General features: G+C 35.8%; 1 protein-coding gene across 4 annotated transcripts in view; it reads right to left on the bottom strand.

Annotated features, from left to right (window-relative positions):
• Positions 1 to 739: 739 nt before the first annotated feature.
• LOC116165458 (protein tyrosine phosphatase type IVA 1) overlaps positions 740 to 26,477 on the bottom strand; it is a 32,334-nt gene continuing 6,596 nt past the window's right edge. Inside the window, exons 1-5 of one of the 4 annotated variants that reach the window (XM_031479918.1) lie at positions 16,743 to 16,926; positions 6,654 to 6,821; positions 6,127 to 6,598; positions 1,375 to 1,673; positions 740 to 1,258 (exon numbers count right to left, since the gene is read on the bottom strand). In XM_031479918.1, the coding sequence (XP_031335778.1) occupies positions 1,147 to 1,258; positions 1,375 to 1,673; positions 6,127 to 6,234 (519 nt within the window). In that variant the 5' untranslated portion in view covers positions 6,235 to 6,598; positions 6,654 to 6,821; positions 16,743 to 16,926 and the 3' untranslated portion in view covers positions 740 to 1,146. Of the gene's footprint in view, positions 1,259 to 1,374; positions 1,674 to 6,126; positions 6,599 to 6,653; positions 6,822 to 7,190; positions 7,330 to 12,836; positions 12,956 to 16,742; positions 16,927 to 26,477 lie in introns of those variants that run through there. The other 3 variants (XM_031479917.1, XM_031479916.1, XM_031479915.1) reach the window with 3 other exon arrangements.

The following is a 26,477-nucleotide window of genomic DNA, read 5'->3' as shown; positions in this document are numbered from 1 at the left end:
CAGTGCAGATGGTAGCGCCCCCTATGATCCAATGAAGATATTATTCTTTGAAAGAATGTACGATCACAGACAAAAATAATGATAAAATGAAGCTTACTGCCACTTAGGCAACCAACCATACACTATCTAAATTGGCAACATTCTTCGTCACTGCCTTGAGACACACGCTACAGTAAGTAAAATTACAAAAATTATATAGTAATTACATACCTGCTGTAGCGTGTATATCAAGGCAGTGAAGAAGAAACACCGAAACAAAGACAACATGCACGATGCCGTGCGGCCACGACTCACCGTCGGAAAACTTACCTTTCAATGTTGCCATTTTATATAGTGTATGGTTGGTTGCCTAAGTAGAAGTAAGCTTCATTTATCATTATTTTTGTCGGCGATTGTACATAAAAATATATAAGTATACGTATACCTTATACCACACACAACGATTATGTCAAGGCGTTTCCAAGTTACTAATACAAATGAGGGGTGCAACTTTGTACTCAGGTATAAGTCATCTTATTTATATATACAATACTCACTCATGATCCTTCATTTGAGAACACCCTGCATAAACCCAGCACTGATTATGTCAGATCAATTTGTACATAGTCAAATAAAGGGGCAGAAACACATACTTCGTTAGGAATAAATGTCATTATTATTAGTAAAATATATTTTTCCAGCAAGTTATACAGCGTCTACAAGTTGAAGTGATGAAAGTAAACAATTAAAACAATTTTGGTACTATCAATAGAAAAATGTAATATTATAAAATACTGAAGATAACTAAGCTGCAACAATACAAAGTAAAAAATACATTAATCTTCACATAAAAGAGCTCCATAACAATTAAACATCTTTGTCAAATTCGAAAAAAACAATTATCTAGTTACTAATGTGCACTAATAAACAACAAAATGTAAGTTGGACAATATATTTGTAAAAGCCACATTGCAACGCCATTGTTCGGAAAGGAACGTCAGCATTTATTATCTGATAATCTAAGTTGTTAATTATAAAATGATATTGCTCGTAAAGTCGTAACTTATTTATGGTAAAAAATTCGAAGCTTTATATGATTTATACGAATAACTATCAGAAAAAAATTACGATGTTGCTACATCCTCCAATGAACACAGAAATGTGGTATTACTGCACACAACATGAGTTCTTATGACCATTCTTTAGCTTTAGTCGAGATTTGGGACGGTATTTCTCAAGAAAACCTAATTGCTTTGCGTTTATTGCTCCCCTCCTTTTCCTGCAACAGATACATCTCTCATTAATATAAATCATTCCCGCAATAGCAAAATGGCAACTGAAGATGAAGCGCAACAACATAGTTTTTAGAAGTGCGCTTACACTTAATCTACTTACTCTCTTATTAATTCTACGGCCTCTTCGTACTTCAGACCCAGCTCGATTAAGGCTAAAGCCACCATTACGGGCGCCCTTCCGAGGCCAGAAACACAATGAACGGCGACACAGGCATCGGGATTTTCGTGAAGCTGATTTTTGAGTAGTTTAAACCATTCATCCACCACTTCGCTAGGAGGAAACGTGCCATCATCATATACTAAATCGATTACTTCAATTCCAATGCTGTTTAAATCGTCGGTTTTGTACGAGGGTTCGCAAACTCTTACCACTGCAGAGACGTTGTGCTTCTTAAGCTCCTACAATGACGCGTTTATTAGTGGAACGCTATTACGGAAATCTAAATTTTGAATGAAATTCGCCGTCCTGAGAATATATTTCTGCAGTTCTTACACCCAAATATACAGGGTGTCAACATGATAAACTTTTAGGGGCTATGTGATATCAGCCTGTATAACAATCTATGACATTAGGTACTCAATGATTGGGTAGGTTTGTTGGCAATAGATAGCAATAAAGGATAAATTTATTACACGATGTGATGTTAGTTAAAATGATAGAAAAGTTCCACTAATTAAGAGAAAAAGAGAAACAATAACACAAAACAGAGATAACAGTTAAAAAATGTGATACCATAGTCAAAAATAATTATGGTATACAAAAACAAAAAGCAGCAGTGCACCAGTGCAGATAATCCCAATGATATTTGTGCATTCATAAACCATTTTTGTAAATTGAGTGAGTGAGTTACATAGAGATTAAATTATATGGTTATTACACAATGCCACGTTTTTCTTCTGGTTAATAGGTGGGTAAATATTTAGCCAAATTATAAATAGCGTAATGATATTGCATTTATTTTTAAAGATAAAGTACGTGAACAGTAATGCACAGATTTTTGCAAATCATGATGCTTCAGTATCATGTGTGCAAATGATTAATGCAATGATATGTTAAGCGCAGATTATAAACACAACGTAAGAACTTTATACACAGCATGTTTCAAATACAGTTAACACTAAAATATTACCATTGGAGCTTTTTGAGGTGAACTGAAGGAATATATCATTTTCGTGGAAGGCGCTATATATTTTGCATGTTTATTACTAAACCAAAAATGCGATTGGAGCAGCAAATACTCACTGGATATCTCCGTTAGATTTTATGAAAAATCTCTAACGATTAAAATTTAGAACCTATACAGAGAACAAAACAAACGGTTCACCATAAAATAAGCTAAATTATTAGCCCCTTCCATATATGCATCATATTTAACTTTCCATACATGGTGGATTATTTATCATACACAGCATTAGAATCTCGAAATCTACTTAACAATATCGTTTAAATGAGAAAAAATGGTGTCTGCATTGAATCGTGCGAAATTGACGAAAAACCAAAATGGACCTTTTTTCTCTCTTTCATTATTATGAGACACAAAAAAAACTGCAAAGGTAACAGTTTGGTATATTTTCGCGTAGAAATCATTGGGGTAGAAAACATATTTGTAACCACCACAGTTTTTGAGAAATGGCACAGTTTTAATTTTTCTAATAGGAGCAATGTTTCACCAAGATATATTTTTTAATTGTGGATATACGGGGTGTTACGAAATTCGCGCCCACGGATAATGAGGGCTTAATTCGAGGCTTAATTCTAACACAAAACTGAAAAGTTCAAAATGTCCACCATTTTCTGCTAAACATGCTTCTGCACATGTTTGGACAATTTGAATGGCATTATTTATGATTTCTGGTGTTATTGAATGTATTGCTTGGGTTTTCAATTATTAAAATGAACATAATCTGGGCTAATGAGAATCCATGTGCACCACGATCGATTTTAGTAAAGAGGTCAAATACCTGCGAGTCAACTTTGACCAGAGAATAATATGTAACTCTCACAAGGGCAAGGTTATAAAAAAGGTGAGACAGGCATCCCAGGCCTATAGGACCCATGAGCACCTGTTCCACAGATGGTTCAAAACAAAAAGACGGTAAAACAGGGATAGGGGTTAGTGGCCAAAACTGCAGAATCTCTGAATCACTGGGATAAAAGTCACAGTCTTTCAAGCGGAGATCTATGCCATAAACCGCTGTGCCCTCATAAACCTTGAAGTGGGTGAGAAGGGGGGAAAATAGATGTTCTCACAAACAGTCACTGAAGGCGTTAGTAGCCCGTACCTACGACTCCAAAGTAGTCTGGGGGTGCATCTGCAATCTAAAAAAATTGGCAACTGGTAACCGTATCACACTACGGTGAGTGCCATGGACTGCAAAGCCACATAAAAGAAGCCCTAAACCAGTGGGAGGAGTTGAATAGGATCCATCACTGACATCAGAGGATACCAAGACAATGGCAGGTCAAATTATTCAATCAAGGCCACGTTACAAAAAGGCAAGAAAGAAAGCTTTAGTCCTCAATAGGAAAGACCTAAGGTCCATTACAGGGATGTTCACAGACCATACAACGCTTAAATACCATCTACATAAGATTGGCGCAGCGGCAGAGGCCACATGCAGAACTTGTGGACAGGCAGCTATGCGGATGCGAGGCTGCTACCGGGCCAAAGACTAAATGACCTCGGCGGGGACTAGCTGAAACCGCATGAGATGGAGGAACTAAACCTCAGAGCAGTAATTAGCCTCTATCATCGGCTGAAACTACTCTAAGCACAAGAATCCTTCCTTAGAGGATTAGGCTACACTGCCTTACCCTCCCACACACACACAATACAATACAATACCTACCTAATGAGGTTAAGCCATAAAAACAACTGATCATGAAAAATCCTTGCCCCAACCTTTGTTTTTTTTTCAAAAATTGTAGCGGATCAAAGCTATCAAGCTTTTGAAAATCATCAGGAGGAAGTTTTTGGGCATTTTTACGGACCTACAAATCATGGCGTACAAATAATTTTCCTCGTAATTTTCATATCTACTAGCTACTACAATTTTTGAGAAATAACACAGAGGTTGAAAAACTTTTTTTCATGTTGACTCGTTTTCATGGATACCTTCCTGTTCGTCCGTTCGTCTGTGTACAGTGTGATCCACTTTTGATGGGGTTAAATGGGCAACTTTCTTATTAGCGCAGATAAACGAAAACCGCTTAGGTACTCATTACCTCTTTTTTCATGCTTATACCATTACCATTGCAAGAAATAAGCTGCAGTCTTTTGTTTTTTCACTTTAGAGAAAAACTGAAAAATGGCCGATTCCTTCAATCTGCTGTAACTCCTTTATTTTTGAAGCTAGTCAAAATGGTTTTAGCATTATTCAGGCACTTTTTAACATAGAAATGCGTTGTAACTCAAACTTGATTTTTTTAAATGGAAGTTACACCTTACCATGGTTTTAAAAGATTATTATTGTATTGCTAGCTTTCCCAAAATGTATAATATATCATACTTATTTTCAACAATAAGTTTTCCAAAATAAATTTTGCTTATTAATACATCTTGTCTGAAAGTAAATACCAAAAGATGGTCAACTATAATTTCCATTAAAAAAATTAATTTCGAGTAACGGTAATGGAATAAGCATGAAAAAAGAGGTCACGAGTACCAAGCGGTTTCCGTTTATCTGCGCTAATAAGAAAGTTACCCATTTAATCCCTTCGAAATTGGACCACACTGTACATGGTAACTCGCGAACGGTTTCAAATTTTGCAATTCTCTTTTCAGTAATAAGTCCACAATGGTCAAGGGGCTAACTGATTACATTTTTGTCATTTGGACTTTCTACCCGTCCGTCTGTGAACCGGATATCTTGCAAACAGTTTTGAATTTTCCAATTCTGTTTTCAGTAATAGGTAGACAATGGTCAAGGGACTAACTGATTAAATTTTGGTCATTTGGACTTTCCGTCTGTCTGTTTTGTCACTCCTTGTCTGTATTAGTTAAACAAAATTCATTTTTGCTTAAATTTGTCCACAATTCTGAAAACTGAACATGGCTACCCCTATTATCGTTGAAAGGATCGAAAAATACCCTATTTAAGGATGATATGAAATATTCCTTCCATTAAAAAAGTGTACGAAACGTTGCCTTTCCAATTTTTTTCATAATTTTTTTGTTATTTGTCGATATATAGTAGGCGATCCAGACCATCCATGAAAAACAGTAGCACGATTCAAGGCGCCCCCAAAATAGACACATTTAACCGACATTGTCATTCCTAAAGATTCTGAAAACCGAATGCTGAGCACGATAAATAAGCCACCCTGTATACCAAAACCCAAACGTAAATCGCACCACTGGATGAAATCGTTAGGAGTAAACCGTTGAAGAAATGCAGTAATAATTCTAAGCCAGTACTGCAATTACAGGGAAGTACACGAAAGGAAAAAATTATAAAGAAGTACAAGGATAAAAAAATTGAATTACCTATGGGAATGTAAGAATTATGATTTATGAAGAAGTGCAATGGGAAATAATCACCCCTATCATTATTCCTTCTCAAACCAATGCAAAAATTTGCTACAGCTTTCATTTGATAAAAAGACTCCTTTAACTCTTCCCAAACGCTACAACAAAAACGAAGTGATCCCAAGCGAGTGAAAATTGGTCCCGAAACGTCACCCAAACCCGCGCATCGACTTATCTACCATGTCTATGATGATGGGACAAGATGCATGATGTTTGAATTTAAATGAAAATGTATATTTATGCGCCGTCGTACAATGATATGGGTATTCATCAGAAGAAAGAATTGCTCGGAACATACAAAAAAAACATACTTGAAAGCTTACCTGAATGTATGTTAAAATACTCTGATCAGAAGGCCGGTCAGTTATGAGGAATTTAAATCCTTTGTACTGTATTTCTGCTGGCGCAGGTCTGATATCCTTTTGACGCATTGTTGCTAAAACGGTTTTTTTCACAAGACACTAATGAACAACGCGTTTTGAATTTTAGAATATTTTTCTGGTGTATTTTTATTACACAAGGAGATCAAAAAGCTAACTTCTTGCTCTGGATTAACAAATAATTTGAAATTATGCTCAATATCGTAAACCAAAGAATACTAGATAGCACTGAGATGTAGTGATTATTCGATAACAAATAATTTATCTAGATATATTATTCAATGTTAATTTTCTTATTCAGTCTTTCAATAACTTAATATAATAATCTTTTTATCTAAATTGCAGTTCAGTTGAATTGTATACACAAATTTTTGCTTGATATGCTTAGCAAAAGTACTGTTGATAGTAGGATTAACTAAAAAACAAGAGTTTATTATCTAATCGAAAAGCTTAAATCCGGATGCTCTTACTCAACTGCAGATGAGGTACAGCGGACAATGTGTAACTAAGGAATATGGCGACAATGACTTAGTTCTTATAGTCTTCTAAAACTTGATAGCTTATTTGTGTTGGGCCTGGCAATATTCTGCGCTGTCCAAATGGAACTCCATGTAAGCGAGAAAGGTCTCACCAAAAAGCTGGAAAAAAAAATTCGTTACATTCTGGTATTTTAACTCGAAGACGTTAGGTGGCGTAATAAGTCACATGACAGCCAAATTTGTTTCCCAAAATTTTTGAATCTACGCCAAAAATTAACACGTTTTAATGTAAACACATCGACCAGAACGCACAATAATCACGAGTATACCAAACGTTAACAAAGTCACCTTGAAACATTAGTACAATAACATTAAATTAACAGCTTTTTAATATTGTAGGTAATTACTTTAGTAATATGCCCATAGATGAGATAAGTCTCAATGACAAAATTGCGTGCAGGTTATTCGTGCAAGTGCAATCGTTATGGAAATTAAAAATAGGACAATGTAATTAAAATCTGATCTTACTGGTACATTTACACCTATTCGGTAAGAGTAAGTAGCTTATTTGATTCAGTTTGCAGTACACACAATGATAACACGCTGTCATCAACAAGTTACTTATCAATTAAAGATAGAAAATATCCCCCCATAAGTACTCCCACAATGTACTCCCTCTGTACTTAGCATTGCCAAAATTGTATAAGTTGACGTGACGTGAACGTGCCCACGCCTTATTTTCAAACAAAGAATGTAAATATTATCTATTCGAGACAATCATGGGAACAATTTTGGGTAATTATCAATGAAGATAATACTGCATTTATTAGCGAAAATAGTAAAAATATCCCTAAAATGACTTTTTCTTATATGACGACTGAGAATGATGGGTATCCAGAGCCAAACACGTACACAAACAAACCACTAAATTTTAATAGACGAGGTTAAGCCCTTCCAAAAAGTATACAGTTCTAGTTGTTGCCATGGTGCCTTTCACGCGTCGTCAATTTGTTCTTTATACGCAATTTCGATCTCAAAAAGTTTGCAGTTGGTAACAATTTCAGATTCGTCCAAGAGAACGCGTTTGATAGTTTTCAAATGAGGTCTTCGCGTGTTTCAACCCTTTTTATGGTGGAGACTTCCACAGAAAAGGCCACCGACGGTAGAAAAGATGACGAATGTGAAAAATATTTCGTTGTGTGTGGTTCTCGAGGTAATGCACGGAGGGGCTTTTTGAACCCCTTTAGACGGCAGCATTTTTGTTTCGTATTCTCGAAATATTACTCCCCCACGTAAGTTTCGTAGTGATAAGCAGAGAAAATCCGGTGTTTTCGGAAAATTAATAAATGTTTCGGTCCAAAAATCCTTTTTTTTTCAAATTTTCAAAAACGAGTTGGTAAGAACAATATGCAAATTGTGAAGAAAAAAAAATGAGAGGAAAATATATTTCTTTTTTGTTGTATAAAGTTTCCACATGATACAGTTGCCCATTTATGTGATGCTCTTCTAGGTTCTATTAGAAACCTTATTTTGTTGATATAATGAAAATGGAAACGTAAACCAGTACAAAAATATGTCGTAAATGATTTGAGTGATTAATCATCAAGTATACGTACATCTGTCTGTGGTCCTGTTTTAGGATTTACTTTTCAATTATTACACCCTCCCTAATTATATGGGTGAGAGATAACCAATATTGCATATATTTTGTGAAATTTCCCGACGTCTGTCCGTCTATTCACCAAACTTCCAAAACCACGCACCAGCCTGGGGCAGACTGAATCAAAAAAGAACAATCGTGTTTTTAATAACACGTCCCGATCTTATTTGTTTCTTTATTTACAAAAATCAGAGTTTCATATTAACAAATTCCTTTTCTCTTTGTATCTTCTTCATAGCCCACGTTCCGACTCCACCGATGGATACAACTCGTCCAAACCTTACCACGTTCTCTTTGAAAATACAACGTTTCCATACTTTGTTTTTGAGATACTATCACGCACTCTTTTGCCTTTTATCATCCGTCCCCATTTGGTGATACTATTAAAGTCTAAAGGTACAGGTCAGTCAATTCTACCTGTCAAAACGCCTCTTAATCCACACCTACAGGTCCATCGTCCATCTCAGTTGCTTAAAAATGTTTCAAAATGGAGGAATCTACCGTGGACAAGGTCTACAAGTGGAAGAGTGGGGTGCGGCAAGTGCCTAGACATAGTATGGGCGGGTGCACTTGCGACCTGTCGACTTTCACGGCCAGCGTCAGGTCGCTTGACAGTTACGAAAACTGTTTTTGGTCATCCATATTCCCAGGTCGATTTAACAAGTCACCTGCGACAAGTAGCATTGGAAAAAATTAGTTACCCCTGCCAAACTCGGAAAAAAGCACCCGCAACTAAACATGTTGGCTCCACACACACACAATCAATTTTCTGACATATGTTAACATATTGCTTTTTTAAGAAGCATCATCCGTTAAAAAGTCCGCGCATTTTTGCAAATTTATTTGCAAATAGGTAGCTTTTAATCTCACTTTGGGCGGCGGGCTGGGTGGCAGCAAATCACAGCCCATAAAAGATAACTTGTCACTCGTGACCGTGTAATTAACAACTTTAGGGACGAGGTTACACGATGTGGGGTCGGCGACATCTGGGCGCCATCCCCGAGCCTGGTTTACTAACGGTTTTTTCCTATCTTTTACAGTGTTGGTCTGCTTGTTTTTAAAGTCGTCGGAAAAGTCTTGTAAACGCGCACAATTCCCGCGTGGCATTTTTTTCTATGGGCGAAATTAACCATCTTTGGTAAAGCGTGCGTCTTCGAGAGGTAGTCGACTCAGGGCGTCCAAAAGTTCCCTTCCGCTGCGAATTTTGTCACGCGGTTTAAAATTTCTTAAACTTCAAATCGCAGTCTCTCTTTCTGGTGTCACCAATAGAATCTCGAGCTGTGAGAAGTGCCCCAAAATGGCGCATTTATATGGCTGTGGGGGCACATGAAGCGTTTGTTTGCCATTTATAAGCAGCACCTTCTATTAAAATTTCGGAAAAATGCGACCGCAGGTCAAAAATGAGCACTGCGCATGCGGAATTCATTTTTTGACACATTTTCCATTCGAGGCATCTTGTGCTGAAATTTCAGAGGAATTGGTTCACAAAATAAAATGTAAGACTGCGCATGCGCAATAATTTTTTCGTGTTTTTTCGTCTGCGTACCTATATACAATCTACCTTTTATATTCATTTAAATCCGTCCTTCCATAAAATAGAAAGTTCAGTTTGGGCACGTGCAATCCATTTTTAGCGCATTTTTGCAAAAAATTTTTTTTGTAAAAAGTAGCTTTTAATCTCACTTTGGCTGGCTGGCTGGCTGGCTGGCTGGCTGGCTGGCTGGCTGGTCGGCTGGCTGGCTGGCTGGCTGGCAGTAAATGCGCGCCCGTAGAAAAACGCTTGTAAAAAGACAAGGAGTGTACATGTAACTATCGGGGCCGTGTAATTAAGAACGTTAGGGATGGGGCTACAAGATTTGGAGTCGACGACATCTGGACGCCATCCCCGAGCGTATTATACTAACCTGGAGATTTTTCAGTTTTTATCTATCTTCTTCTACAGTTTTTCTCCGATTGTTTTCAAATTGGTGTCGTCGGGAAGATCTTGTCAACGCGCACAACTCCTGCGTGGCGGAATTTTGTTTTTTTTTCCTAGGGGCGAAATAAACCACCTTTTGCGCGGCGCGCTTCGAGGGGTAGTCGACTTTGGGCGCCCAAAAGTTTCTTACAGCGCGAATCGCGGTCTCTCTTTCTCGTGTCACTAATAGAAGGTCGAGCTATGTGAAGTACCCAAAAGTTGAATACGATTTTATGCCGGGATTTTAGCGAAATCTACCAAAATGTGAATTACGAATGAACGGGACGTCGGAACTGTGTATCGACAAAGGGAATGTGGTAACCCCCGACGAGATCTTACTGATGGTGGAGTCGAAACTTCAAATCCGAATTGTTGCGGGTGATCAGAAGTGGGTGTCGACAAAGGGAATATGGTAACCCCCAAAGGATTTTACTGATGGTGGAGTCAAAACTTCAAACGCGAATTGCGAGTGCACGGTAAGTGAGAAAATGGTACCGACAAAGTGAACGTGGTAGCTTTCGGCAAGATCTTATTGATGGTGGAGTCAATATTGGCTAATAAAACACTGATCTGCCACACAAAAATGCGCTGAAGTCCCTTCGATCTCACACGAGGACTTTGATCATTTTTTAAAGAATGGCCAACCACGGATGCGAACAGCGCTAATTTTCTATTTCTCCATAAATGCATTTAAAAGCTTCCTAACTCATATTGGGATTTAGCTCGATATCGAGTTGAGTTTCTGCGTTCCAAAATGATCGCTGACCCTGAGCAAACTTAATTTTTGAGTTATGGCTAATCAAGAAACCAAATGAAACTAACGTATTCCATTTATAAACACAAATAGCAAGAAAGGTAGGTCAATAGCTCTTAAGATAACAATCTGATAGTGACCGCCGTTTTCAAGTTCATTCTTTTTGCATTCGGTAGATTATAGCTCTGGCACCCGAGTCAAAAAGATGTTGACGATAAATGTGCGCATGTGCAGACTGTGCAACATCCATTTTCTTATTTATTAATATATTTTGATGAAATGTTAACCACACATGCTTCTAGTAAAGGCAAACATATCGCATATTGTAAAAATCATACTACTTCATTTACAGTTTGAATTAATGAGATTACATTGTTTAGTTATTTGTGCATCCTAAAGTAGTTTTCTTGAAGTTAACGTCATGATTTGTACAGACGATCCGTGGTCGATCAAAGTTTTGTTTTTGCTAGTCTAAAATCATTTGAATTATTGATTCCTTTTGGGTATTAATTACGGTATGAGTGTCAGACGTTAGACATTGTTATACCGCAATATGTTTGTGTTGTTATCTGATAAGGCAGAACGCGCCCTTCTGAGCTCAAAAGGTTGCGACCTGAATTTCAAGGGTAATTTTTTCGATACAATCAAATTTTAATTACCGCATTTGTTTGATAGTCATTTAACAATTATAGCTCCGTTGTGTCGATTCCCCTTTTTGCCGAAAATTGATTTAAATTTAAATGTTAACATTTCAGATCTAGATATTATACAGTGTCCTATTTGTAATATTTTGAGATCATTTATTAACTTAGCCTCGATCGTGACATCATTTCTTGTTTAGATTCTACCCTGTCCATTATTTTATTTCTTTAGCTTATCAAGACCAAAACAAGGATCTCTCTTAGTCTGCCTTGTTCCACTCCTTTGGGTCAATAAAAAGTTAGGAAGAATTGCATACGATTTTCAGTAGGAACATTTTTGCTACTCGGCTCACATTCGGAATCCAGACTTTTAATTCGGCTCATGTTCAATAGCACTGATACTTCAATTCGTAGAAATCGATTGGCGAAGGTTTAACATCGTTGCCTCATTTCGGTCTCCAGTTAGACGAGGAACAGACGGATAAAACCATCACATAAAGGAAATTTTTTTCTTTTGAAAAATTCCCCTAAAAATCAAGGCAATGACCTTTTCAAATAAAGCAACAAAAAATTAACTCGTTTACAACTCCCCTAAGCGACGTGTGAAAAACATTCTGATCCTGACGGAATTTAATACAATAGTACAATAATACAATGAAAATCAAAATTAGTTTTAGAAAATTCTAAGCGTCTTCAAAAAAAAAACAAAAATCTGAAAGTTGAATATCCCAAAAAGCGCAAGATACAACCCTCTATGTTGAAATTCATTGAATTTTTTAGCGTGAATAAGTCCTCACATTTCTGTTAATTGTCTAATTTTTGAATTTTCCAAATTTCTCATTTTTTTAATTTTCTGAATGGATTAAAAAATTCGAAATTGATTTAAATGTTTAGATACGAGAAGTTTAGGAAATTCAGTATGTTATCAAGTGGGGGGGTGGGGGGGGGGGGGGGTGAGAATTGAAGGATAACTTTTTTGAGTAACGGAAAAGTGTGCTTTGCTGCAGAAATGTATAGCGACTAGAAAATTCCTTCCTTAGAACAAGGCCTTAAGATTATACTAAACAAAAATACATTATAAGGGAATCGGCGGGCGAACGTACTAGTAAAAGCGGTCACAATTGCGTTTATTTTTGGACATTTGTTAACGAACTTTACTTACACCGTTAAACTAAATCTTCCAAAATTGGAAACTGCATCCTCGTTTTATTACATCGTAGGTGTACCTAGTTTTATTCACTGCCTTGTTTTCTTACCATAACTTGGTACACAGCCACTTATGATTTTCATCTCTTGAACTGAAAGTTCGACAAAAAAAATTGGTCTAAATATACTAAGCCCTAACAAATAACCGATTGGCCAACCCCAAGGAACGCTTGGACGTAGTTACTTTGGCAAACTAAGGCCAAAAAAATGACGAACTAATATAACCACGTTGACATGTGACAAAGATTATTTCGAAATGAGTTCTCGATGGAGAAAATACAGGTCCCTCAACTGCCACGGCCACAGGAGCCAAGAGTGCGAATATGCAACACCATCGCATTTAGTAAAACAAAATTAGTAAAGCTCAAATGGATAATCGTGCTGAACAGCTGGACTTGGTCCAAAATTAATTCTAATCAAAACAATGCAAAAAACAGTAGCGGTGTATTTCGATAAATGTTGATATAAAAACATGTTACAGTCTCGCACGTGCTCATTGTACCACCTTCAGATTAAAATAGTGGCAAAATTGATCCAACGATCGCACGATCACAAACCAATAATTGTCTGTCCAATTTGGTACAAAGATTGTTGTATGTTATCAGCAGGGCGCAGAGATTTTGACAAGGCGCAGAGATTTTGACAAAGCGCCGGTTTTGTGAGAAACACTTCCAAACGCATCATGATTTTCAATTTCGTTTGACCTCGCCTTAATTAGTATTGAAAAAATCGAGTTTCATTGATGTACAAATCAAACATTTAGTAGTGAGTGATTTAAGATTTCTTGCGGAGTAAATGTGGTGTTCAAGTTTGAGAAAATATAGCCGTGCTCTTAAAAAGTCTTGCCTCTGAAAGCGAATGAAAAACCGTTATCCGAGATCGGCCAGATCAGATTTTCTGATGATATTGATCAGTACTTCGCGAAAGGGAAATCCTACAAAGGAAAATAAGTTATGGCATAAATATTCTTAAAAATAAGTAGTAAATATAAACGAATAGAAGAACCGAGACCCAAAAAAATTTTTTTTTCTCTTTTGAAGGAATTTAGGCGTTACTCCATTGATTTTGGCAGTATGTAAGAAGTATAGATGTTGTTCGTTTTTATGACGTTTTATTAATGTAAATTTCAGCTGGTGGAATTTTTCGAGATGCCTTTTTATAACTTTGTTGACGAAGAGCTCCATTATATGTTTTACCAAACTGGAATTTTTCACCCACATAAAACGGTAAAATCAAAATTTGAAAATACATGCTCACGGGGAAAAATTAAAAGATTGTGAATTTCAAAATGATCCTATATTTTCTTTGATATAGAGATACTTTCTCTGTAATGATTTTTGAATAATCTGCCGTTTCAGAATATGTATAAGGAGTCAGCTAAAGAAGTTATCGGACCTTACCTCATTTTCTTTAAATAGAACAACCTGTACATTTTAATCTAAAAAGATAGCATATTAAATTCCCCATTCAAAACTATCGTACACTGGAAAAGATATTTATAAAAATTCAAAAATATGAAACACAAATTTCAAAAATATTTTTAGACCTTACAATTTTTTAAAGAATATTGAACCAATATTGAATTTTTTTGAATTTTTTGTGTTATATTTTTGAAAAGAAAATTAATATACTTTTTAGAATAAAATATACAGATTGCTTCATTTAAAAAAATGAGGTTAGAACCGATAACTTTTTACCTGACCACGTATAGTTACTCGTATTTTGAAAACATTCTGAAATTGACCATTTTTTTATTATTCTTAAGTGAGCAAAGATATTCAAATTTTGATTTTACCATTTTACGTTTGATCCTGATTTTACCATTTTACGTTTGATCCTGATTTTACCATTTTACGTTTGATCCTGATTTTACCATTTTACGTTTGATCCAAGATCATGTATTACTTTTTTGGTAGCACTATCAATTACCCTATAAGTGTCGAAAATGGGAACAATTTTTTACGGAATGGACATCCCTCAATTAAAGACGAGTTTTTTTAAAAACGCGCGGACACATCCATTGTAAGTATCGAAGCGGGCATGTTTTACGATATGTCACTAAATTCTTTATCTCTTAGCGCAATAAGCACAGAATTGGTTAATTTCATTTGAATTGGTGTCTTAGTGTTATTTTTCCTTTTAGAATTACATATTTAGATTTGTTTATGTAATTGTAAAACGTGAAATTGCGTGTTAAGATGTAGGCACATCTGGTCGTTTACGATAAGAGATGTGGTTATCGGACAAAATTTAATTAACGCACGTGTTTTTTATGTCTGTTAGAAGAGATAACGGATTATACAGGTGTTCAACGATGTGCGCGTTATTTTGCGGCAGTAAGTGGGGGCGCGTCCCATCACATCTGGCGTTATCAAGGCTAATATTATTATGATTGGCGCTTTATTTGTAAAAACCGGAAGAAAATTTATTTTATTATGGAAGTGGTGCTCTGCCACAGATGAAAAATTCCAACCTCAGCTCAGGTTCGAACACCCAACTTCCGGTTTTGTAGCCCAACGCTCTACCACTGAGCTATACAGCCGATACTGAGCTACTAAGCCGAAAAATTAAAAAGTTCAAATTAATTATAAGCATACAAACAATTTCAAAACAATTTTTCAATTTTTTTTAATTTTTTTTGGGCCAATATTAATTTTTTTCAATTTTTTCCTTGGTTCCCGTTTTTCCTTCGCTGATGAAACCAAAAAATTAAAACTGTTACTACACATATCGGATCTAATTAACCATTACTTATGATCGAAAGTTAACTACATATTTTGAAATACAAAGATAAATCTTTATCTAGGGATTTATTGCGGAAGTGCAATCTTGACGCTAATCGGCACTCAATCTTTCCTTCAAGAAAATGAAACTAAAAATGTTTTTATTTTTTTTTTGTTTTTAGTTTTAAGTGAGTGGGGTTTCAGCCGAAGCTGCTCTATTACATTAACAAATATACATCTCCGAACCCAGATTCGAACCAATATATTGCGAGGATGCTAGTTTGACGCTAAACGTGTTGTGTCAAAGTTGGAGTAAATTCTTGCCTCACATTTTTGATCTAATTTGCATTACGTATGGTAAAAAATAAACAATTTTGGAAAACAAACGACAATAAAACGAGATTGATTGCAAGTCAGCATTCAACCCTTGCTTCAAAAAGCTATAATTAAAATTGTTTCAACGTTGGGGGTGTGTTTTCCAGCATTTACTTCGTTGATGAATCCAAAAACTGAAAACTTTGGCTTCACATGATAGTAATAACTAATAAAGTACTTATGGTCAAAAGTAAAACAAAATTTTGGAATGCTCGAGCTTAACCGTCGTCAGTATACAACCTTCTCTTCAAAACGGGTAAAGCTAAAAAAGCTGTGTCAAAATTGGGGGTGTGTTTTCCGGTTGATGAAACAATTTTTGATTCACATTTCTGATCTAATTAAGCATCACTTATGGTGAAAAATAAACAATTTTGGAATACTCGATGTATTGCGAGGGTGGTACCTTGACCGTCGTCAGCATTTGACCTTCCCTTTAAAAAAAAATTAAGTCGGGGGTGTTCCGTTGTTATGAAACCTTCACTATTCTAGTCAAATGAAATTTTACTAAAAGTGAATAATTTTGGAACAGAAAACTAAAGAATTTACTGTGAAAATGCCAGTCGAACTAAACATGTTGTACCATACTTGGGTGTGTCTTTTTCGGCATTAAATTCACCGATAGTTAAAATACATTGGTTTTCGATAGTGGCAATACAACAAAAATGACAGTATCCTCCTTTTCGAGGGAAGCAAATACATAACAATTTGTATGAATAATGCAACATAAATGGGGCACAACGGAAAACAACCAAGAAGGTACATACCTACTTTTATCTTGTTGACTTTTTCCGCCTGAGTTGAAATATTTCCGTTGAGTAAGAGAGAGATGAGAGCGAGATGTTTAAATAATACTGATTTTCTTTGTTTTGCAGTTTTTCAAAAACACTACCTTCACATGTTGACAAATCGTTTCGAGCACTTTCAAAGACGGGTCAACTAATGGCACCGGGGCCTAAACGACTGTCGTCTATCCACTCTTGCCCGATAATATACTAATTGAAATTATCTAATCTCGTAATAAACGGTGAGAAAAGTGACTAATGTTGCAGAGTCCTTCAATCTCTTCGAACTGAATATTGCACCCATTTTTTGTTCACAAGGGCATAGCAAAAAATCATACATGGAGGGGAAACTTGAAGGTGGGATGATCGACAAAAATAAATCAATATGACTAACTCATTATCAGCACTTACTTTGAGAACAATAGTGCTTACTGAGGGCATATTTCTACAATAAAACGACTATGGAAAAAGGGCCACTTTGTCAGACGAAAATTATTTTTCCCTCTGAAAGGACTATGATGTCACTTGTCAGTTGAACTGAAACCATGGTCCAAAGTAAATCCAAATTTAACCAAGACTAAACCGGTAAGATAGTGCTGTTTATAGAGTAATTGATTAAATGTCATGGGGTCATCAGCAGTGCCCACAAAAATCTGGCCCAACAAAACGTAGGTCGACAATTTTTTAAATCCTTTAATCGAGCACGTAATAATCCCAGATGGGCTAAATCAGATTACGTTTCGATAAATGAATTACCGTTAAGTGATACTAAACTGCAATTGCATCAATTGAATTTCTTAACCTATGTCAATGCTGATTTGATTTGGTCAAAACGCTTCTCTCTCCTTGGAGTACGTAGTAGGAATTTCTCCAACTGAATTTTACACTGCATAATATCACTGCAACTGCCTTGTCCATTTATCCTTTCTAATAATTTTCTTCAATTATATACATCAAACTTTATATTTACAAAAAAAAATGAAGTTGCGTAACCTACCAAGTAATCGATTAAACAAATACGTAAATATCTCTGTGTTCGGTTTTCCTTTGTTTACCAGTCACGTTGCCCATCAAGTCAATAATTTCGAATTTTATCTTAACAGAACATTTTATTGCAAGCACGTGTAGAATTGTGCACGGTATCTTTTATGTAGGTAATGGGTAACACGCCCTTGAGAACGTATAAATACACATCTTGGTTCTTCCTGAGCCAAATCCAGGAAAGTACATTTGGTGACTTTTTTAGAAGCATTTCAAACAATAAAACACAAAAGCTATCATCACGCGAAAACCTGAGGTCACTGAGGTACTGTCGTGGTTTAGATTTTAACGAAACATTGGGTCGGTTTCTATTTTCTACGCCGTTCAAGCTATAAGTGATACAATGAAAATCAGGAGATCCGCCGACGTAAGAGATATCGTGGCGCCTAGGTCAAAAATGTTAACCTTTACGTATTGGTTGTTTACTTATCAGTTCCAAATATAAACCTTTTTGTGAATCCCTACAAGCTTAAATGGCGCGACCTCATTAATTCTAGAATTCTACAAACCGCAAAAGTGCGCTTAATTACCAACCGAATGAGGAAGTGTCCATTGTGTCCGTATCGTAATTCGTAATTAACCTTACAATTGCTATTAATGCGCGCCTAAATATTTTGAATTAAAGTTCCGTTGAATGGTGTATTGTGGTACCAAAATTGGAAATTTTGACATTCCGATAAAGGGAAGTTGATCACTCAGTTGTCGAGATAATGAAAATCAAAATTTCTTCTAGGACAGTTAAACAATGCGTTTGGAAGTTTAAGCCATTAAATTGTAAAGTAACAAAAAAATCACTGAAAAGAGTATGTACATTAAAAATTCCCGTGGTTTTTAAAACAAGATTTCTCAAAGGCGGTACGAAGTTCCCGGGGTCTGCTACTTTTTTTATAAGATTTTACACACAACTCAAAACGTAATAAAATAAAAATTCTACAAGGGAGTTCGCCGGATGTGCGAGGTGAGGCGGCCCAGCCGTCGAAACCGAGCGTATGTCCCATATACAGACATTTTTGTGCTCCTGCGAAACGAGTCGACCGATTTTTATGAATTTTTTGTATACCTATTTGCTCACTGGGCATGCGAGGTGTGGCGGTGCAGCGGCCGAAACGGAGCGTACGTCCCATGCAAGAAATCATTGACTGATAGAGGGTTTGAAGCTCGCCGGATGTGTGAGAGGGAAATGTTGGTAGTCGAAATCTCCGAAACGGCTTGACCGATTTTTGTATATTTGCTAAGTATGAAAATAGGTTGTAAAGTTGTAACGTTGTTTTCTTACCGATTGATATTTCTGAATGATATGCCGCTTAAGTAACTATTTCATTTGTGCTCTTATTTAAATTCTGCGCCATCTAGGTATTTTCTTTCTAATCCACTAGTTTAGATATAGTACAGTTCTTTTACCTAGTTCTATGTTTTGCCGTTAGAGGTCATCCTTATGTTATAGGTTTCTTTTACAATACTTCTTTGTCTTATTGCTGGAGTTCACGCTTTGTACCTTTCTGCACTTAATTTTATCGCTTCTTACATTTTATCTTTCCAACAAGTCGTCTTTCTTTGCCCCTCAGTGAAGTTTCTGCCGTCACATTTGTTACATGCAAATTTTTCTCTCGTCAATAAAGTTGGTACCCCCACTTGTACCGAATGTGCAATTAATTTGGTTCGAATTTGTACTCGCCCGCGTAGTATGGTCCGTAAACCGATTTTAAAGTGGGAGTGCTCACTTCACCATTCCTAATTAACCTTTTGACAAATGAACTTAATAGTTTGAATTAACGACTAATTTATACCCAAGTTAGCTTCGTGATTGTTTAAACAATTTATTAATTACTAAACAAATTATTAGTAAATAATTCAGATTATAGATATGTATCTCCAGATATAAATTTAAGACTAATTTGTAATACCTACAGCTCCAGGATTGGCGCGACTTAATTCATATGTATTAAGTTAGTGATTTAATTCACCAATTAATTCAAAAAAAGTCTAAGAATTATTTTTTCGCGACTTTTTCCAACCCTGACCCTGACCTAGACCAATCAGGTGTTGGGTTTAAAAAAAAATGCACGCACATGTCTATCAAATATTTCTTGCGCATTTTTGCCCTAAATAGAAAATATAAGGTGCGTCAAAAAGTAGATTTTGATACCAAGGTTGATTTTTTTTAATGGAACAGTATTTTTTTAATCCATTTTCGAATTATTTTTATTATGCCTAGAATTTGACACAGAATTCGAAAGTCGATTTTTTAAAAATACCGTTCCATTAAAAAATCAACTTTGGTATCAAAATCTACTTTTTGACGCACTCCGTATATTTTCTCTTTAGTGCAAAAAATACGCCAGAAAAAATTGATAGACGTGTGCGAGCATTATTTTAAACCCAACGCAAATTAATTTGTTTCATATTTTAGTCGCTCACTGTATATTACAAAGAAGCCATAGTTACTAAATACACTCACGCAAATGGCCAATCGCTCGAGAAAATACAGTTTTTATCGTTATGCGACTAAAAATTGCAGTTGAATTTTGTTTCAAAAATCAAAAATGGATTAATTATTTTTGTGCTACAAAATGCTTTTTTTTACAAAATCAGAGGAAAATATCTCAAATCCTACGTAAAGCCCTTAATTTCATCCCTCTGTCTGTTCCGGTTAGTGAAAGAACAAAAGTAGATTTTGGGACTTGTGAAAACGAAAATTGGGTACTCAGTGAAACTGAAAAATTTCCAGATTTTCCTCATCTGTGTATAAAGTATGTACTATAAAGAAGGCATACTTACTAAATAAAACAATAGCAAAGTCGTCGCACTCGCGCCAATGGCCGATTTGTATTTTTTATACATGGCGGTGGAGGAAAGTGGCTGCTCGCTCCGAGCATTTAAATACATATGGAGATGCTCGAAATTATCTACAAATATATTACCTATATTACTGTAAGTTCTCTAGCCTTGCACAACGAATTTAAGTTGCATGAACAGAATTTAGCGAGATTTCCACAAAATGAAAAAAAAACCAATATCAAAATTTTAATATTGGTAGTAAAAATGACCTCGTACTAAACTAATACACTTGTAATAAAAGAATGCACAAAAATCCCCCCTCATCAGGTTTACTGAAACAAAAAAAAATTTTAAAAAAACAATCAATAAGATTTTAGTAACTCCCCAATAACACATTTTTGGCCCTCGGTTTAATTGGAAAACTTTCACCACCAGGCGAGGAACTTTTACAAATAAAAAATATACATAAATAATAAATGTACATAAAAAAATTACAATAATTTGCCATGTGTACCAATAAACTTTTATTTGAAACATTTTTCCATACAGAGGGTGTAGCAAGTCAAAAAAAATTAGAACCACAACCACGCATTAACGAGGCGAGGATTAGATTTTGGTTTTCCGATATCCTCTTTGGGTTTTTTTAATTTTCTTAGATTCCCAAAAGCGGGGGTACGAAAAATTACAATTTCGACTGAAGTTTTTTTTTCTTCGGCAACAATAACGAATCTACTTAAATTTTGATTTTTCGGTTTTTCTTTAGAATTATATAATTTTCTTTAATTTTTTTGCTAAAATTTTAATATTATTGCAAAAATCTCTGGAAGTTTAAAAACAATATGCTGGAAATCTCTGATCTTCAAACGCTTAGGTATGTGAGAAGTGTAGACTAGCATGTCTAAATGACCAAATTATGGTTATTCATAACCGCTAGATGGCGCTTTTGTTCCTTCTCATCTTATTTCACAGGGCAGAGAAAATAGCATAGGAGCACTTCATATAAAACAGAGTAAATTTGTTTATAAAATCCCGTTTCTCTATTTTAGTGCCCCCTAGCGCTTATGGTAGGAAAAAGAATTTACAGTTTGATCCCTTTTATAAAAAAACTCTAAAACTTTTTCTCTGTCTGAGAGCTGCGTACATGCTTATGTGACAGTGACAAAATGGATAGAGCAGGTTTTCTATTTCACAAAAAAGATCACACGTGACAAGCGGAATGTGGAAGGTCACGTGTAAAGTAAAGTATAAGCACACGCGAAGGTGACGACTTTATCAGTTGATTAAACCAAGCACGTGCCAATCTCCCGTCAACAGTTCAGATACTTGAAACTTTGCCGCAAGTTGCAGGCTAGCAGTTTTGAAATCTCAGTAACAGACAAAAAACAGATCATCGAAATTCCCACCAGAATGCTCAATTGACGCAATTTATAGTCGAATTAACATAATTTATGAATGAAGGCTGATATTACGCCAAGGTCGACGTCTGGCCGAGGGATTTGATAAGATTATGAAATTCAGAATAAAATTAGATACCCAACATCCAACACATTTCCCACAAAATCACGAGTTCCATTTTCTGTCTGTACAAATCAAGATTTAGTGGCTAAATAAGTGTCCGTGCGTAAAAAATGCGGAGAATGAGGGAACCAACGCAACAATTCTTCCTTAATTTTTTCTCTGCAAATTGCTTCGACTACTAAATGTTCCTAAATCCCATCCCATGACGGGATGCCAAAAAAATTGTAAGATAATGGATCTAAACTTTTTGAAAATACGAAATAACTTTTTTTGGTACCTATGGCAAGAAAAAAGGGAACAATTTTGTTCTTAAATATGTACAGGGTACTTGGTAAATTGCGTGACATTCTAAAAATAAAATTTTCGTTGAAAAGGTGGGATTTAAAAAAAATCTGAATATTGAAAAGATCCCTACATTTGTTCGACGAAAGTCTTATTTTTGACTTTTTAGTGCGGATTCTGTGTTTTGTTGGCAGAAAGTGTTTTTTGTAATTTTTTTTTATTTTTGCCGTTTTAGTAATTTATATTGTCACTATTGTGACGGACGTTTCCTAGCTTGTGTTCGCTGGGCATTGGTTTGAGCACGCACAGAGGGTGACACATTCATGACTGACGCATAAAACACACTCAACAGAAAGTAACCATAGAGTAAAAAAATTTTTAAAAACACTTTTCGTTAAGAGAACACAGAATCTGAACTAAAAAATCAAAAATAAAATTTTCGTTGAAAAAGTGTGTTTGTGTGTCAGTCATGAATTTGTCACCCTTTGTGCGTGCTCAATCCAAATCAAAAATGGCATATCCAAATTTCAATGGAAAAATTTTTTATGAAACAATGCTTGTGGATAAGAAATGGTTCTAAATTCCAAATGAAAGTTTCTCGGGTTCCGTGATTTTAGCTGGCATTCTCTAGAGATCGTCTCGCTGCATTATCATCATTGATATTGTGAACAACAATAAGATAATTTGTTCATAAAAAAAGCGCGTGGGTACAAGTTAGTCCTTAATTTATAGGCACCAATTTTCATATTAAATCTCAAATTTACATTTTTTATTAATATACTGTTTAAATAATTCATCAATGGTTTAAACAATTACGAAAGTTACAAGTTACTCTTTAATTCAAACTATTTAGGTTCACTTGTCGGAGAGGAGGCAAGTGAGGTTGCCGAATTTACTAACGCTATTTTCTCGTTGCTATTGGACTGAAAGTGTACAATTTATTTTTTAATAAGGCCACAATAAAGCAAAATAAATTTCAAAACAGGTCGGCTACATTATTTTCAGTGTTTTTTATTAAATAAAGCTTAGACTGTACTTAATATGAAACAATTCTCCAAATGTTAGTACAGAACGCCAAGGAATTTCACATTTCTCAGTTGTGAATGTGAGGAAGCGTTTTTTTAACGGAAAGCTTTTCTTTCTAACATTGGAAAATAAGACCAATTTGTAATTAATTTTTAATCATTAAAAATGCGACTGAGGTGACCCGCCTATCTCGAACGCACTGTATTTGCCAGTTAAAGTCGTAAAGTATATTTCATACCCTAGGTGATTATATAGTTCGTCGGATATGCAAGGTGAGGCGGCGCAGCCACCGAAACTGAGCATACGTGCCATCCAAAAAAACATTGACTGATAGGCGGTATGAAGGTTGCTGGGGGTGGGAGGTGAGTTGGCGCAGCCGCCGAAACCGAGCGTATATCCCATATACAGAAATGTTTGTGGTCGAACTCTCCGAAACAGCTCGATCGATATTTATGAATTTTTGTTGCATATTTGCTAGGTCTGAGAATAGGTCGTAAAGAATATTTCATACCGCTAGGTGATTGTATAGCTTGCCGGATATGCGAGGTGGAGCAGCGCAACTGCAGAAGCCGAGCGTACGTCCCATCCAAGTAAACATATTAACTGATAGCCGGTATGAAGTTCATTGGGTGCGCGAGGTGAGGCGGCGCAGCCGCCGAAACCGAGCGTATGTCCCATATACAGAAATATATGTGATGGAAATCCTCTGAAACGACTAGACCAATTTTGATTTTTTTATGAAAATAGGTCGTAAAGTATATGTCATACCGCTAGGTGATTACATAGTTCGCCAGGCGTACGAGGTGATGCGGCTGCGTCGCCAAAAACCGAACGTGCTTTCCAAAAAACATTGACTGATAAAGTTTACCGGGTGTGCGAGGCCACTGAAACCGAGCATATGTCCCATATAAAAAAAAAAACGAGATTTCCCAAAGCCGGTACGAAGTTCGCCCTTTTGATAACGTTTTTTATTATTTACCTATAGCGCTTTGTGGCGGCTTATCAAAAAGTTGTAGACCCTCTCTAGGCCTTTATAGAACGTCCATTGAAAAGAATTCGAAGGTTCTCAAAGACATTTTCAGAGTGCCTTTTTGGAGCATTCGAAGTCTCTTCTCCAAAGCGTTCTGGAGCTTCCTTTCACCTCTCTGAGGTCAATTCCTGAGCTTAATATGCTAAGATCACTTAGATCCCGCAAAGCTTTTTAGGTCAATGATGTTGTTTTATAGACCCATATAGAACTTGCTGGGTCTACAGCCACATTTAGAGATTAGTGTGAATGGTTTAGATGAAACCGCGAAATTAATGCATATGACGTCATAACTCAAAACCTACCACGAGTTGGAACGGCCACTCAATTTTTTTTTTAAGTCGTAATGGTCCTCTTCAAGAAAAAAATGGGTGATGCTCTATACACCACATTGCATACAGGATCTTCTGGTCAGCCAATGGATTAAAATAAATATGTGGCTGGGATCACTAAACTCCGGGAAACTACTAAATTCCTAGAAAAATCTGGCAGCTCCTTGGAATTCCCACAGAAATATCTATCTACATGTAAATTAATTGAAAAAACGTCCCGTTTCCGTGACCTTTTTTTTTCTTGGGGAAATGGTTACACGTATCTATTGAAACGAAACATCAATTTACATGAAATGTGCTTTTTGTGTAGTTAATGTAAAACATCGGTAACTAATATACGTGAAGGTCGTCACAGTAATTTGTTCATTACAATAAATGTATGATATTTACAAATTTCAAGATTGTTAATTGGATTACGTCAATATTGCACGTATACCTAATGTATGTAATTTTTGATTAGTCAGTTCGACCGGCACAATTCACAATAACTATTGCTAATGAAAATCAAAACAAGTGCCAATTGTGAACCAACAAAATTGGTCATCTATTTACAAAACTGGATTCTTCCATCGGTTATAGTTTTTGAACCTTGGCCACTGACACCGGCTCGTCTAATTGCATATTGCGCTTCAGAACCGTAAATGAAAAAAACAATTTCAATCCTACCAAGGAATACTAAAAACGTTAGAAAAAAATGCAACAATCGACCAAGACTTAATTAATTTAATTACTAATTTGCTGATATTGTTTTTTGAAAGTATCATTAGATCTAAGAATTTTTAGCTAGGTGGCTATTGCGATCACCGTTTTTTGTACATGTCAAAATGTCGACGTTTTAGATCACTTTTAAAGAATAAAATTTTTTTCCGTCTGTATGCACGTACGTACAGTACGTGAGTTGGCAATTTTCCAAGGTAACGGCCCGACGAATTTTGTTCAAATTTTGGATATTATATTAGGCATACAGATTTCTGTATTTCTGAAGGGCATTTTCCAATAATATATCAGAAGCGACATGTCACAATTCAAAATTTATAGGCATGGGGGTTGAAGTGTACTTACCTATATGGCCATTTTGGTTCCCTCTCGATCCTAACAGTTTGGCCATTTTGTGATATCGCTAATGAGACAAAAGATATCGCCCATTGAAAGTTTTAAAAGTGCTAATGGCTTTTAGTTTCATATTCATGCAACCACCCCATTGTTAAACAACTAGGTACTACTATCTGTAGCTAAATTGGTCGACCTATAAAAAGTTACAGAAAATAGGATTTCAGAAATGTATCTATTTATGCTTACTGTTCGCACATAATAGGTTTCAATGTCACCTTTATGTAAACGATATTCCAACATTTGCTTCATGTTTCATAATCTCAAACAATCGGAGAAGCACGTGCTTGTTTAAATTACAGTCACGGAATGCGAATTAATCAGGTGTCAAATTTGAGATCAGTGTAACACCGGAAAGTACATTTACAAATATGCCATGACGTCATGACATTTTTTAATGAATAAATTCACGAAAGTTAAGTGCATATCAACGGTCGATCAAGGTCTATCAAATGTATTTCACAAGATTCAATGCCAAACTTGTACCATATAGCGAATCGACTTAGTGATTATATCGAAAATGACAGTGACCCTCAAAATATTTATTCCGTACGTAAACGAGGACAAAACATACTGACCCTTAATTTATAATTGCCAAGACCA

This window comes from Photinus pyralis, unplaced genomic scaffold (genome assembly GCF_008802855.1).
Source record: "Photinus pyralis isolate 1611_PpyrPB1 unplaced genomic scaffold, Ppyr1.3 Ppyr1.4_LG3a, whole genome shotgun sequence".
Classification (NCBI taxonomy): Eukaryota; Metazoa; Arthropoda; class Insecta; order Coleoptera; family Lampyridae; genus Photinus; species Photinus pyralis.
This window is presented reverse-complemented; position numbering and strand designations above follow the sequence as displayed.